Source organism: Heterocephalus glaber, unplaced genomic scaffold (genome assembly GCF_053883595.1).
Source record: "Heterocephalus glaber isolate CG9 unplaced genomic scaffold, H.glaber_assembly_v1.0 deba00000621, whole genome shotgun sequence".
Taxonomy (NCBI): domain Eukaryota; kingdom Metazoa; phylum Chordata; class Mammalia; order Rodentia; family Bathyergidae; genus Heterocephalus; species Heterocephalus glaber.
This window is the reverse complement of record NW_028258153.1, coordinates 7,005,480-7,019,700: the sequence shown is the minus strand read 5'-3', so window position 1 is coordinate 7,019,700 and position 14,221 is coordinate 7,005,480. Positions and strand designations below refer to the sequence as shown.

General features: G+C 53.1%; 1 protein-coding gene across 24 annotated transcripts in view; it reads right to left on the bottom strand.

Annotated features, from left to right (window-relative positions):
- The window catches only part of Tns1 (tensin 1), a 221,801-nt gene that overhangs the window by 73,402 nt on the left and 134,178 nt on the right, over window positions 1–14,221 (bottom strand). For all 24 annotated transcript variants that reach the window (XM_087206062.1, XM_087206065.1, XM_087206063.1 and 21 more), the window contains 10 exons: window positions 13,094–13,144; window positions 12,232–12,354; window positions 11,795–11,859; window positions 10,574–10,657; window positions 8,066–8,178; window positions 7,612–7,672; window positions 7,331–7,406; window positions 6,667–6,796; window positions 4,924–4,989; window positions 3,685–3,801 (listed from right to left, as the gene is read on the bottom strand). In XM_087206062.1, coding sequence (XP_087062188.1) covers window positions 3,685–3,801; window positions 4,924–4,989; window positions 6,667–6,796; window positions 7,331–7,406; window positions 7,612–7,672; window positions 8,066–8,178; window positions 10,574–10,657; window positions 11,795–11,859; window positions 12,232–12,354; window positions 13,094–13,144 — 886 coding nt within the window. The remainder of the gene's footprint in view (window positions 1–3,684; window positions 3,802–4,923; window positions 4,990–6,666; window positions 6,797–7,330; window positions 7,407–7,611; window positions 7,673–8,065; window positions 8,179–10,573; window positions 10,658–11,794; window positions 11,860–12,231; window positions 12,355–13,093; window positions 13,145–14,221) is intronic.

Sequence of the window (14,221 nt, the reverse complement as noted above, 5' to 3'; positions counted from 1 at the left end):
CCCCCTCTCCCCTTCCTCCAGCCTAAGTGCAGATGAGCCAAAGCATCTCTGAGTATCCATCACCACCAAAGCTTTGGTTCTCTGCACAGACACAACTGTCCCTCTTCCCTCCTGTCCATGGCTCAGTTTCCTGAACCTGCCCCATAGTGACACAGGTAGCCCTGTATGGTAGTGAGTTCCCCGTCATCATAAGGCTGAGAAGACCGGACAACAGCCGGAAGGAGCCATCTGAACTAGGGGTGGGAGGACTGACAAGTGGCTCCCAGAGAGGTGGAGAGGGACCTGGAGTCAGACATACCTGAATTCAACCATCAATGCCATCCCCCACCTCATGACCCCTGTGAGATCACTAACCCTTACAGACGGGTGGGGACTTCATTGGAACAGTGGGCTTGACACAGCCTGAGCTGAGCTAGTGCCAAGGTGGGTTCCTGATCAGCCTGGGCCACCCGAGCCTGGGAGGTCAGACTACAGAGAACCAGAGATCCCAGCGTGGATTTCTCTTCCTTCATTTGCCATCAAGCCTGATCAGGGATGGAAAAGGGGCTCTAAGCGTCACACTGCCGCGTGGCCTAAACTGAACTTGGAGCTGGGGTAGGGGCTGCACAGGAAGAGGTTAAGCAGAGTCGTTCCTGAAACATGGTTAAGGCGGGGTCACCAGGAGCTCTGAGCTCAGTGCTGCCGGGAGGTGGGCAAAGTTGGGGCGTGGGTCACTGGAGAAGACTCGGGCAGAGATGATGGTATCTGCTGCCAGCTGCCTGGCGTGGAGCCCCTGCCTCCCCCTCTGGGCTACACAGTGTGCTCCGGAAGGACTGGCCTGACCTCTCTGGTCCCACTCCTGCAGCATATCTGAAACAGAAGAGATACAGTTGGCTGTGTCCAGCTATGGCCCCAGCTCACCCTGGGCATGATGCTCTCCATACATCCGGAGAGGCTGCCCCTACCTCGGGTTCTCCAGAGTGAGCTGCCCACACGCTCCTCTGTGGTCCCCACACTGAAGTTCCACTAACTGCCTACCATGGGTGGAGCCCAAGGTCTGTGGGCTACACTATGTACCCCTGCCTGACATACTCCCCTCATCCTGGGAGGCAGGACAGTTGGCCCTGTCAGTCTAGGAGCAAGTAGCAGGATTCAAAGAGGGGCAGACACTCACCCATGCTCAGCAAGGACCCAGGGACTGCCATAGACCCAGGTGCCCAGAGCAGGCCCTGGGGATGTTGACCACCCAGGATGGCACGGTGCCTGGCACTGTGGCTCTTAACTGGCATGCCAACTATGGGCAAGTTACCTCAGTTATGTTTGCTATTTGGGCATAGTAACAGTGCCCACCTCACAGAGGTGGCAACCATCAAATTCTCAGCCCCATGGCTGGTGCATGGCAATTTGAGGGCTTCTGCTTTGCCATGTTTGCAGATACCTGAGGTGCTGGCCATTATGACCACTGATGGGTCAGGGACCTATGAGGAAACACCACAGGCTGCTGGTCCTCCCGAGCTCTTGCTACCCACTGGCACCCAAAATGATTTATTGACTGAATCCCATTTTACAGCTCAGCATGCTGAGGCCCCAGCAATGACATTTTGTCAAAGGATTTGACATCAGGTGGTCTCGCTCCAGAGGCTCCATTCTTAACCCCATGCTAAGGAGCCTCTCATGAGGGTTGCTCCAGTAATCCAATGGCATGGACAACAGCACTGTCCCAAGTTAGCAGATGAGAAACCCAAACAACAGAAAGGCTAAATCCAAGGCATGAGTATTTTCTGTCAGCCTGTCCTGCTGTCCAGGACCTCTGCAGAGAGCAGACAGAGCTACTGGGAGCACTTCGTCTCCCCCAGCATGGGGACCCCTCCAGGGAACAGTCACCCCCCCACCCAAGCTCCAGCTCAACCCATCTCCTGGGTACCCTGGAGTCTTGGGGGTTGTGCACCTTTACCCCAGCTCAAGTGTGGGGAAACTGAGGTGGGGAGCTGACAACACCTAGGGAGACACGCAGCCCCCTCACACACACACACACACACACACACACACACACACACTTTCTTCTCTTAACCCATAGCCATAGGAAATCCTTTTACTTCTAGGCCCCAGAGTGGAGATTCTTGCAGAAGTGCCACTAGTGCATGCAGCAGGGGGTGCACATCAGGAGCAGAGGGTGGGCTCTGGCCTGGCAACCATCCCAGCCAAACAGCTCCTGGCCCAGCCCGGGCCTAGTCAGGCCAGGCTAGGGGAGGAGACAGCAGAGGCATGGGCTGCTCCCTGCCAGGCAGAGGGCCAGCTTTTCAAAGCCTGCAGACAGGAGCCCCTCTGTCCTTGTAGGACAAACTGACCTTTAACTGGCCCAAAGGTCCTGTGGCTCCATCCCCCTGCCTGGGGGAGTGGATCAGAGGGGAGAGGAGGAAGAACCGGGAGGCGAAGGTCCAGGGCTTTCCTGTGCCAGCCTCCCTCTCCCCTCCCGGCCTCCTGCTGTCCCCAGCTCCTCCTGATCTGACGGTCTGCTCTCCTGCTCTCTTTCCTTCCCTCCAGCCCCGTCTTTCCCACATCCACTCCTATGGCCCTTAATTATTTTACCTTTTATTTGCCTGGCACTTTATAGTTCGCTAAATGTTTCTACATTTATCACTGCATTGAATCTGCACTGGAGAGAGGCGGGAGGCATTAAAAATTCCTGCAAATTGCCAAGTGTTCTTGTTAAAAATGCAAACGTCCCCAGAACGATGAACAATGAGGCTGGCAGCCAGGGCACCACAGAGCTAATTATTTCATCCTCCAAACGGGACAGGGTGCAGGGGGAGGAGGAGAGCAGCCTTGGGTGACAGGGCCCTGGGAGACTGTCTCCGGCAATCAGAGGATGCTGGGCTCCTGGGGGAGGAGAAGTGCCCCAGGAAGGGGGCAGGGAGGGGGCCCATAGGCCAGGCATCCCTCATCCAGGCCAGCAGGGGCCCAGGCCCAGTCAGCTTCACCAGGCAGGAGGAGCCTAGTAGCTGGTGCCGGCCTCCTGAGAAGGGCAACACCCAGAGTCACAGGATAAATTGGGAGGTTCTGCCTTTCAGGGAGTCTCAGTTACCCCAGCTGAAAACAGATGTGGGGGACCAGATTGCTCCCAGCTCCAACATTCTAAGGTCCTGCAACCAAATCAGAAAAACAAGCCTGGGGCCAAACCCCAGACAGGGGGACCAAAGAGCTCCTGGGCTTTGAGCACGTTCCTTTTTGGAGGCTCCACCCCATCCATCATACATATTCAAATGAACCACCCAAACAAAGAGAACTCTGAGGAACCCTCAGGGCTTGACCTGAGTTGCAGCTAACCATTTGACATAATGTTAGGTTTTGTTGCTAAATTAAACACTCATTAATTTCAACTCTGCAGCTTTCTTTTCACATTTTGGAGCACACTCGTTCATTTCCAGATCTCAAACATTTTCATTGGCACCTGATGAAAGCTTACAGGCCCTAGTCTGCATGCCCAGTGCTCTGACCAGAGACGCAGGCAGCTGCCCTGAAGAAACCCAACAATGGGTTTAAAAGAAATGTAGCAAATGCTGTGTTACATATGGGGAGGGTGCAAGATTCACGTAAGGCCACTCCTCCAAGGAGCCCTCCTGGAGTTCTCTGAGAGAACCGGGGCCAGGTAAGCCAAGGCTGCACGGTTTGGAGAGGAGCTGGAAGCCACAGGTCGCCACTTACCCTCCATGGCATCGTCACGATGTCCACTGAAGTTGTCATAGGAATCCCAGCGGATGAGGGGGTCGGAGGTATTGTAGTCCACAGACACACTGGGCCCGTTCTCCAGGTGCTCCATGCCTGAGTGGATGGGGGAGGCAGGGGCAGACAGGGAGACAGGGGGGATCAAGGAAAAGAAATCAGCAGCTGGAAAAACAGAGAGCCCACAAGCTCCCCCAAGCATGCTCCCTGAGGGACTTCTCATGTTCTTGAGCATGGTGGGGCGGGACCGGTGGGTTCAATTGGATGGAGAACCCAGGAGTCTGGTTTCTTGCATTCCTGAACAGGCTCACAGCAGGTCACGGGGTAAATCAGGACAGGGCACTGATGAATGAAGACCCCTCCCTGGCTAGGAGTGGCCTCTTTCTCTTCTGTGTCCCTGGGGCCCCTACAGCAGGACCATGAGCCCAAGGAGTTTGCCCTCGAGTCAGGAGAAGGGATAAGGGACAGGCTGGTCGTGGACTCCCTAGGGTCAGAGACAACAGGGAAATAGCAGCTGTGAAACTTGAGGACAGAGCCTCTAAAGGGTCATCTTAGGCATGCCCCTGGGCCCCGCGTACAAAGCTCTCACTCTAGACAGACACCTGCAGACGGCCTCCTTCCCATGTGCACAGAGCAGGCTCAGAGGCAGCACAGCTGTAACCCCAGCCTTCCAGGGTCAGTCCCCTCCGGGCCTAGCAGTTTTCCCCTTAGTCTATCCAGAGTTTCACTACCCATAACCCAACTTCATCTCCTCCTTTCCGTTCCCAAATAAGATGAAGAACAAATGGTCTCCATATTTAGAGTCGAGAGGCTTCCAGGCTATTATTAAACTGTCCTTCAGGTTGAGTCCCCTCAGTTCTCATAAACACTCATCATCCATCCAGCACCTCTGAGTGTGTCCCCACCTCTAGCAATTCCCTGCATCCAAAAGGTCCATGGTCTAGGAATATAACAAGATGGTGATCTAATGGGATCAGAACAGTTTATCCAAGCCAGCGCCTCTCTGTCTGCTTTTTTATTTTGATTACCCAGAGATTAAGTCACTAGCTCACGTTTAGTGGGGGTCCAGTCTGAGAGTCAGATCCTTTTCTACTGGCCCGCCTCTCCGTCACAGGAAACTTGATCACTATAGCGAGACCGCTGGGAGGAGTGGTGGGGCAGGGCAGAGGCAGGCAGGACAGAGGGAAAGGGTGTGAGAATGAATTCTAACTTGTCTTATACCTTGAATTTTCTCTGGACCATAAGAAAATATGAATTCCACTTTGCCATATTCTGGGAATCGATCATCTGAAAAAGAGAAGAAAAAACAAAAATGGGCAATGACTTCCTAAAAAGGATTCCATAAAAAGAGTTTCTTTGTAAATCACAAGTTTCAGCCTGGACAACTTAGCGACTTAGCAAGACTCTGTTTCAAAATGAAAAAAAATTTTTAAAGGACTGAGGATATAACTCAGTGTGAAGGCCCTGGGTTCAATCCCCAGTGCTACAAAAAATAAAAATAAAAATTTTGTAGAAAAAAAATTCAGGCATTTGTTAGCCACATGTTATAAAGTTAATAATATAATAATAATACTTATTTGTATTCATGTGTATACCTGAAATTATACCCATACGATGAAATTACATCTGCCCACATTGCTCCAGTCCTCCTTGCCTGAAGTGATCATTTCTAACCATTCTAGCTCTTGTTCTACAAGTGATTTATCTCTAAAACTCCAAATAATAATCTCTAGTTTCATGCCACAATTTCTAGATATCAATTTTAAATCATCCCTACTGATCGCCACTATGAAGATGAATAATTTGGTTCACTTTTACAATTCCATCTTTCATCTGGTTAAATTACTAATTCTATTTATTCTACTGATTGTCTTTGGAACTGTAAATACTATAATTCAGCCTCTGTGTCTCCTGAGTCCCACTATGGAGAAGGAGGGAACTGGGAATCCCTCTCCCTCTGTCCTCCCTGAGCTCCTATCTACTTTGTGAGGTATACCTTTATTTCCCCTTCTCAAGACAGGTGACAACAATTGTCTGTTCTGCACTTATAAGAGCATCGTCTGTTGGGCCCTCCCAGACACAGCCTGACCTGTAGGATCCCGCCACACCGAGGGGACCTGTCCCTCCTCCCAGCCCCAGGCCCTCACTACCTCAGCCTTGTTTGCACATCAATTACCACCCACTGCTTGCAGCAAGAGGTTACAGCAAGGATGGTGTCTGCTCTGTGGGACTCCCACCATGCCTATGCCTGTGTGTGTCCCTCACTGTGGACTTAAATGTGATACAGATAAGACCTCAAGTGGATTGTAAAACAGAATGAAAAGAAGACCCCAAATCTTCCCTAATCACCTCTCCTTCCCTCACCATAGCCCCTCCACTGTTGCTGTTCTACCCGTGGGATAATTCCTCCCTGCTGGGACTGCCTCCACAAGACTTCTGAGCTCCATCAACAGAGATCACATCAGGTTTACTTTGAGATTGTGAGACTGGTGTTTTTTTGGTACCGGGGATCAAACTCGGGTCCTTGTGCTTGCGAGGCAGGCGGCGGAACCACTAAGCTAAATCCCCAGTCCACGTCAGGTTTACTTTGATTCCTCAGCACTTAGGACCAAGCCTCAAACAAAACAGATGCCCAATGAATGTTGAAAAACTGATCGCCAATAGATTCAGGGAACAAATGAGGAGGATAAGATGAAGGAGATACAGGCCAAGTGCTAAAAGAAGGGCGTGAGACACAAAGCAGCCCAGGGGGCCGGGAAAGACTTCTCTCCACTTCTGCTACAACCTGAATTCCCACGATACCCCAGCCTCAGTCCTCCTTGTCTTCAATTTCCTCCCACTGTCGTCAAGAGCACCCTGAGACTCAGCAGACTGTGTGGCTCAGAAAGGGTGGTTCCCATGTGCGCCGTATCCCCCAGGAATGGGCTCTCCTCCTGCCATAAGAGCCCCACCCAGGGAGCCCACCTTTGAAGGCTTCATCAAGGTCCTCCTTCCCAAAGACAACTCCCAAGTCATGGATAGCACAGGTGTGGAACTGCACTCGGAAGATGACGTCTCGGGAGGGGCTCCGGAACTTCTTGTGGTAGCACTTGAGCTGGGGGAGAAGAGGAAGAGGTGCGAGGTCAGGCCCCAAGGATCCTTCTGACTGAGCTCCAAGGGTCACCCCAAACCCATGAAGGAAAGGTCACCCAGTGGGGTCTCAGAGCTCTCTGGGGAAACTTCTAGAACAGCAGAGGGGTGGGGACCGGTCTTTACCTATAGAGACAAAACTGTCCTCCCAAGAAATTCCTGCAAATATGTCAGGATGGAAAAAGGAAGATTGGGTTTAGACTGCATCAAGGAGGTCTGGAGATATGAGAGGGTCCTTGTCACTAACAGGGATTCAGGAAGTAACAGCCCACCCCAAGTGGGCTAGAGATGTCCTAGAACAAAAGATGAGCCCAGGAAGGGATATGAATTCCAGGGCAGGGCAGCAGATGAGGACTGTTAGAGGCTAGAAGGTTTTGCAGGAGCCCTGGGAACCCACAGTTCCAAGCACGGCAGCCACCAGAGGTTGCTCTTAGGTCCCAGGGCCAGGAGGGTAACAAGAAGGGAGAAGGCTGGGGCTGGAGATAGAGGACACACTCACCAAGATGTCCCCCTTCAAGAGCAGTCCCGGCTCGATGGTAATGCAGATGCTGGTCTGACTGTCTCCTGGGATGTTGCTAAGGGAGACGGGGGCGGAGAAAAGGGGCTGCTGGGGGCAGGGATTTCGTGCTCCTCCTGCTGCCCCTAGTGCAGAGCTGCTGAGCACCTCACTGATTTAATCCCTCTTGAGAAGAAGAGGTCAAGCAACCCCAGCACTACCTCCCTGCTCCTCAGCCCTGGGCCCTGGGCAATCCCGGCCTTGAATCCCCATGAGATACTTACTAGATGCCAGATGTGTAAACAGGTTGCATGGCCTGGTAAATGCGGAGAAAAGGCCGACACCCTGTCAGAGAGGAGTGAGTGTTAGCTAAGACAGCAGAAATAGTGGGCAGGGGAGGAAAAGTGAAGGAAGAGACAGAAGGGAAGGAAGAAATGAGGGGAGGAGACACAGGAAGGGGAAGAAGGAAAACCAGAGGAGCAAAAGAGGAAGTCAAAAGGGGAAACATACTAATTTTTCATTTGTAAGGTATTTTAAGTTGACAAAAACATTGTCACATGCAGCATCATCAGCCAGAAGGCACAGCACATATCAAACCCATTTTGCAGATGAATAGACCAGAGCTCAAAAAACTCAGGAAATGATGTGGGTGAGACTCCAATGCAGCTCACAAGTCTCTCAAAAGAAGAAGACGGAAGTGGAGGTGAAGGGAGGCCTGAAGAAGGGCTGGAGAGGTACCTCCTTTAGATTCAAAGTTGGGGATGCCGTGCATGATCACGTGGTGCAGAAACAAGGGCTTGTTGTTCATTTTGATGGAGCCGGAGAGCAGGCCGCTGAAGTAATGCACGTACCTGTGCAGGGACAGGGCAGCTTCAGGGAGGGGGCCTGGACTGCCACAGAGTCATCGCTGTTCTCCCATCTGCAAGAACATTGCCCTAGGCCACCCGCCTACTCTCTCCAACAACTTGTGCCCCTTTCCCAGGCCTCCTGGCAGCTGAGGTTTCCACCCAAGACTGGCCTCTTGGCCGCTTGTAGCCTCAGGTAGGAAAAAAGCAGGTATTGTGAGACCTGGAGCTGGGTCAGCCCCAACCTATTTGGAGTTTGCCCGTGCCCCCTAGTGGTGAATATAAGCATCTCTCCTGGGCTTCCCTCCAGCCCCAGAATCTCCTGTTGAACAAAATTGTTCTTCATATCCCTGGTGGGCATCATTTAGCTGCTCATTACAGCACAAGGCAGGCTGCCCAAGCAGCAAGCAGCAACCAGCTCTGGAAGCCTCACCCAGCCAAGCCATGCTTGTGCTTATATTTATACCAAGCCTCCTATTATGGCCCAGATCTGCCCTACAGATCTACCAGCCGTATGATAGTCCAGAAACCAGTAAGAGCTTAGTAATTACAGCTCTTTCCTTTATATCACAGCAAAGTATATGGAGAACCTCTGGATCAATTACTTCCCTTGGTATTTGCAATAACTAACTTCCAATAAGAATCTATCTCTATGGTCAGCATCCTCCAATTCTGTTAGCAAAGATCTTGCTGGAAGAATGGAATTCACCTCCCCTCCTAGATAGAGAGGAAAAATCAGGTCCAGAAAGGGTCGATGGACTCCCAAAGGCACACAGCAAGAATGCTCAGAGCTGGGGGTGGGAGGGAAAGGAGGGAAGTCTGGGCTTCAAGGCAACAGCCTGAACTGGAGAGCGATCCTCTTGCCCTTGATTGGCCAGCACTTCCCCTTTTTCTGACAGGATAATGCCAGGCTGAGTCATATAGGCCGATCAAATGCATCCTGAGGCTGGAGGGAGCCAATAGTTCTTTGAGGAGGGTGGGACCAAACTGTGACCAGGACAATGCTCACCTCCTTTCTCTGGGTTCCTTGGCCCACCTCCAGGGCCATGGGCCTCTGTCCCTGAGCCTGGGTGGGGCCACTTCGGACTACCCCAGCAAGATAATCTGATGGGCAGCGCCAGCTCCTATTCAGGCCCTGCCCAGCCCCCAGCCCCAGTAGTCAAACCGGAAACCCAGCATGGCCAGTTCCCATCAGGTCTCCCAATCATGCCAACAGGATGTGTCTGTGCTAGGGACAATGAGTCCGGGGGCGGGTGACAATGAATGGGGGAGCTACAGACAAAGCCCCTCCCCCTCTCTCTCCCTGATGGCCTCTCTTCCAATTGCCCTACTCTATAAGCAACACAGACAAGAAGGCGGGAAAGTGGCAAAGGCGGCATAGGAAACTCACATGGGGCAGATAGGATGCCCCGCCCTTAGCAGATGCAGCAGCAGATATGAGCTGCAGGCCAACACTGATAATGTACACACACACACACCCCAACTGCATGCTCTACATGTGCACATGCGCAGTTCCATGGACTCCTCCTCTTCCTGAGAGGTACCGCTAGTGGGTCCCTGTTCTCCAAGTTTCGCTGTTCAGAGTCAGAGGTGTGTCTGCTCCAACCCCAGCCACACTGTGCCATTACAGCAGCTGCTTCTCTTTTAGTGTCCCTTATCCTTCAAGGTCAAGGGCCACATTGTGATCAAGACCAGCAACCCCAGAGCAGGTAGTTGGCCCACAGTGCTTTTCTCCCTGGGAAGACTCACTGATCAGCACTATGTCTGGGGCCTTGCTGGGATTTCCTGACCATAAACCCATCCTGTCTCCGACAGCTGACCCAGACGCTGGCTGTCAGCTGTTTTGTGCCAACTATAAAAGATGCTGGGTTTCTGAGGACTCACTTCCGGTTGGGCTTCCCACTACAATGGCAGAAACAGCCCCCAGCTGTGCTTTGTTCACTTCTAGCCAGCCAAGAAAGGTGGGGGTGGGGTACATGTTGGGGATCCTCAGTGTGAAGAGTGAGCAGGGCCTTTAGCAAAATGTTTTAAACTTTCCCAACAGAAGATGACCCTTATCGTGGGTCTCTATGTCCTCCTAGGACAGGCAGCAGTGACGCAAGCCTCCTGTAAACTCATCCACGCTCTGGAGCAATCCTGCCACCAGGGACAAGAGCAGATCATGCCTCCTCACACAAGTACCTTCTTTCCACACACAGAGCACCCACACCCACACCCACTGTCTGCTCCCAGGGAAGAGGCTTTAAGAGGCACCTGCAGTGCCAACCTGCAGGCACATACAGGCTGTCCTGGGCTCACTCGTGTCCCCAAACTCCATCCCTCCAGGCTGAACACGCATGCTGGGCACACCCCCATGGAGGCAGCCATGCCATCCCTGTAGGCAGATGCTCTGAAGACCCACCTTCTCTGGGACGGCTGCCCGATGGGCACGATCTTATCCTCATAGAATCGCTTCATTGCAAACCGGTCCAGGGCCTGGTCCGCACTGAGGGGAGAGACAGGTGGTCAGAGGAGCTGACCCCACCTCCAGGAGCTCCTTGTTCCCCAGCCCTGCTCCCCTGGACCTGCAGAGCTCTCCAGCCAGCCCTGGTTCCTGGTGGGAGGACAAACCTCATTCTCCAGCCATTCTGTACAAAGATGCATTCAGAAAGTGTTCCAGCATTTCTCCATCCTGTGTGATCCATGACTCTTAGAATCAACTCCCAAGGTCTTTAGCATGGCCCACCAAGCCAGGTGGCTCCGCCTTCCAGCTTCCCCTCCCCCTCTCTTCTGGGACCCCAACACATCAGCCCCTCCCATCCCACCGCTCGCCTGGCTCCTTCCCTGAGCTCAGCCTTCAAGCTCCTTCTCCATGCTTCACAGGACCCAGATTTCAGCAGGTCCCAGCTCCAGCATTGCCTCATCCTCCCTGCACCAATGTCATCAAGTCCACAGGCCTTCTCTGACCCCATCCCCCTGCCCACTGTCTTTCTCTAGTCTCTATTCTTTCCCGGTCATTATCACCAGGAATTACTGATGCATTTGTTTTCTTATTTCGTGTTCACAGGGCAAGGGCCTGGCACCATGCAGGGCACAGTAGCTGTTCAGTAGTCACAACAGAGTGAATAAAGGAATGAATGAATCTTTGAGGCTCCCTGCAGAACGGGATCAGATCAAGAACTGGCCACCAGTTATTTCCTATTCTTGTTCCATAACCCCTGGGCAGTAAAAGAGCCCTGTTGGCTAGCAGCAGAGGGACAGGAGAGATAACTTCGAGATGGTTCCACCAGGCCTAGGCCTGATCCAACATTTCTTTCTGACTCCCACCTCGCTTACCAAGGAAACAGAAGGCAGTGGGAAAAAGCTGACTAGGTGAGGTGCTCAGGGCCATGCCTGTCTCCCAAAGCTGCCCCCACAGGCCCCCAGAGAGCAGAGGGTATAGAGTCTCCTCTCTCCTCCCACAGGCGCCTGCCTCACAGCTGTGGGCAGCTCCTTCTACTGTCCTGGGGTGCCTGTACCCCCTGTCCCCTCTCATCCACTTTATTTGACCCTTCCGCCCCAGGGAAGGCAGAGGCCACAGTGGAAGGAAGGAGGGAAGTCACACTATCAATGATCAGGGACAGGAGGCTCAGAGCCCTCCTACCTGGCAGAAATGTTGCTGTAGTGCATATAAGCCGCGATCACAACTCCTATCCTGCCTCGGTTTCCCTGAAAGAAGAAAACAACCTTTATTTCTGAGGCTGCCCCAGAGACCACACTGAAGCCTAGGAGGTACAGGCACAGGGCCTGGAGAGGGGGGTGTGGCTCCTGGGGAGAGCAGAAGGGGGACACAAGGAAGGAAGCAGGGAAGACCTGGGTCTCAGAACAAGCACAGCTGGTCATCCACTACTGGGGACACGGCTGGTACCCCTGCTTCTTGGGGATGCCCCTGAGATAGAATCTATTATCCCTTAGAATGGAGGAGACAGATTTGCAGGCGAACACTGTCCAAAGACACAGGCAGGGACATGCACTCCCACAGGGACACATTCAGAGAGACACACATGCGCACACCCACACACACCACAGCCCTGCTCTGACCTTGTTGTGCAGGACCACAACGTTGTGCGGGTCCGCATTGAGCCAAGTGTCCATGGCCTTACAGACACTGCAGATCTTCTCCAGGGCCGGGGTGTGCAGGTCGGGCCAGCCAAACTCCAGTACCTGTGGCCACGTGAGAAGAGGAGGTCTTGGGGAGTCACCCAGCAGCCAGGGCAACATACACCAGCCACCAGCACGGGGCAGACCCCGCAGCCAGACCTCCAGCTCCCGGCCTGCCAGTCAGCCGAGCTCGGAAGCAGAATGTGGACAGCAAAGCCAACAGCAAGGGCTGGAGACCCTGGGCCCGGGTCTCGGTTCTGTACTGACTCACTGTGGGGTCCAGGCAAGCTATGTTCCCTCGACCAGCCTCAGTTTCTTCACATGCGTGTAAAGGAAAGGCTGGGAGCCAAAGATCCCAGGGCCTACAACATACAACTCTGACCTCAAAAGGTACAGAGGGGTCTAAAGACGGCCCTCTGCAAAGCCCCAAACAGCCACTGAGCAAACAAAGTAAACACTGCAGCAGGAACCTCTAAAGGAGCGATTTCCTGCCAAATGAAACCTACAAACTAAAATCTCACCCTCTAGCCTCACCCTGAGACCCCAAGTGCTCCACAGGGGGCAGGCGTGGACAGGAAGTCACTGCACAGAGTGATGCTTTCTATAATTTGCATCATGGAACATCATTGTGAGATCATCCGCTTTCCACGTATGAGATGCATTTGAACTCTGAACAAGCTCTTTAAACTGTCACAGTGCTATTCCCCAAGATCTCAATGCAGGAGCTTCAGGAGAGGTGGCCCATCCTTTCCCTTTCTCTTTCAAGCAAGGAGACATCACCCCAGAACAGCTACTCACTCACCTTGGTGTGGAGCTTCGTGATGTCAGGTCTCCGCTCAGAGAGGTTGAACAGCTAGGAGGCAAAGAAAAGTCTGTGAGTATCGAGGGTGAGGGGGCTGGGGAGAACAGAGGCGTGCCAAGGATGCTCACTGGTCACACAGGACTGCTGGTGTCATTTCCAGCTCCTCCACAGAGCCCACTCATGGCCAGACAGAGTGGCATCGACCTCTGATAGCCAGGGGCCCAGGCCACAGATCTGCTCCTCCTCCTGCTCCTCTTCTGTGCGCTCTCTCTCTCTCTCTCTCTCTCTCTCTCTCTCTCTCTCTCTCTCTCTCTCTCTCCCCACCCCAATGGAAACACCATCCACCCGAGAACACATACTGACCAGCAGAAACAGCCACAGGCTGTCAGGAGCACGGTGAGCAGAGAGCGGTACACACAGCCGTGCCTCCAGTGGGTGCTCTTATGAACTGGGGCTGCAAAGGGGCTGGAGCAAGACCCAGTGGGGGCTTCCAAATCTCATCCCGTGATGGTGCAGCTCTCAGTCACCACACACCTTCACTGAGGGTGCACATACACCCCTGGCGGGCCCTCTCGGACCATCTATGCCAGGATCCCCCAGTCTCCGCCATTCCTCTCCCCACCTCCAAAGGGATGGGCAGAGCTGTCCACTTCCACCCACTGCCTGGGAAACTCGAAGACCACTATTTAGCCTCCTGGGAGAAGAGAAGACAGCCCAGCCTGGAACAGGCAGGACAAAGCAGAGACCTGCAGAATTCTGTACTCCTGAACTCAGGAAGGATCTGGGCAGCTTCCAGTCCAGGCCTACACCCCCAAAGGAGCGCACCTCATTGCATTAGCAATGGCTACCTCTCAGCGAGGGTCCTACCTGGCCTGTGCTAAGGACTTGACATCTCACAGCTCACTTAATTCTCTCACCAGCTGTAAAGAGGTAGCGAGGGTCACCCAACCCATTCCATAGACGGGAAACTTGAAGCTTAGTGAGGCGAAGCAGCCAAGATCACACAGGAAGCACAGAGATAGAATTTGAACCCAGGACTTTCTGATGTTTAAAGGCAGGCTCTTAGCAATGCCCCCACACAACAGATGGATGGGTTCTAGAGTGGACTGAAGTGTCCCCAAAATCTGT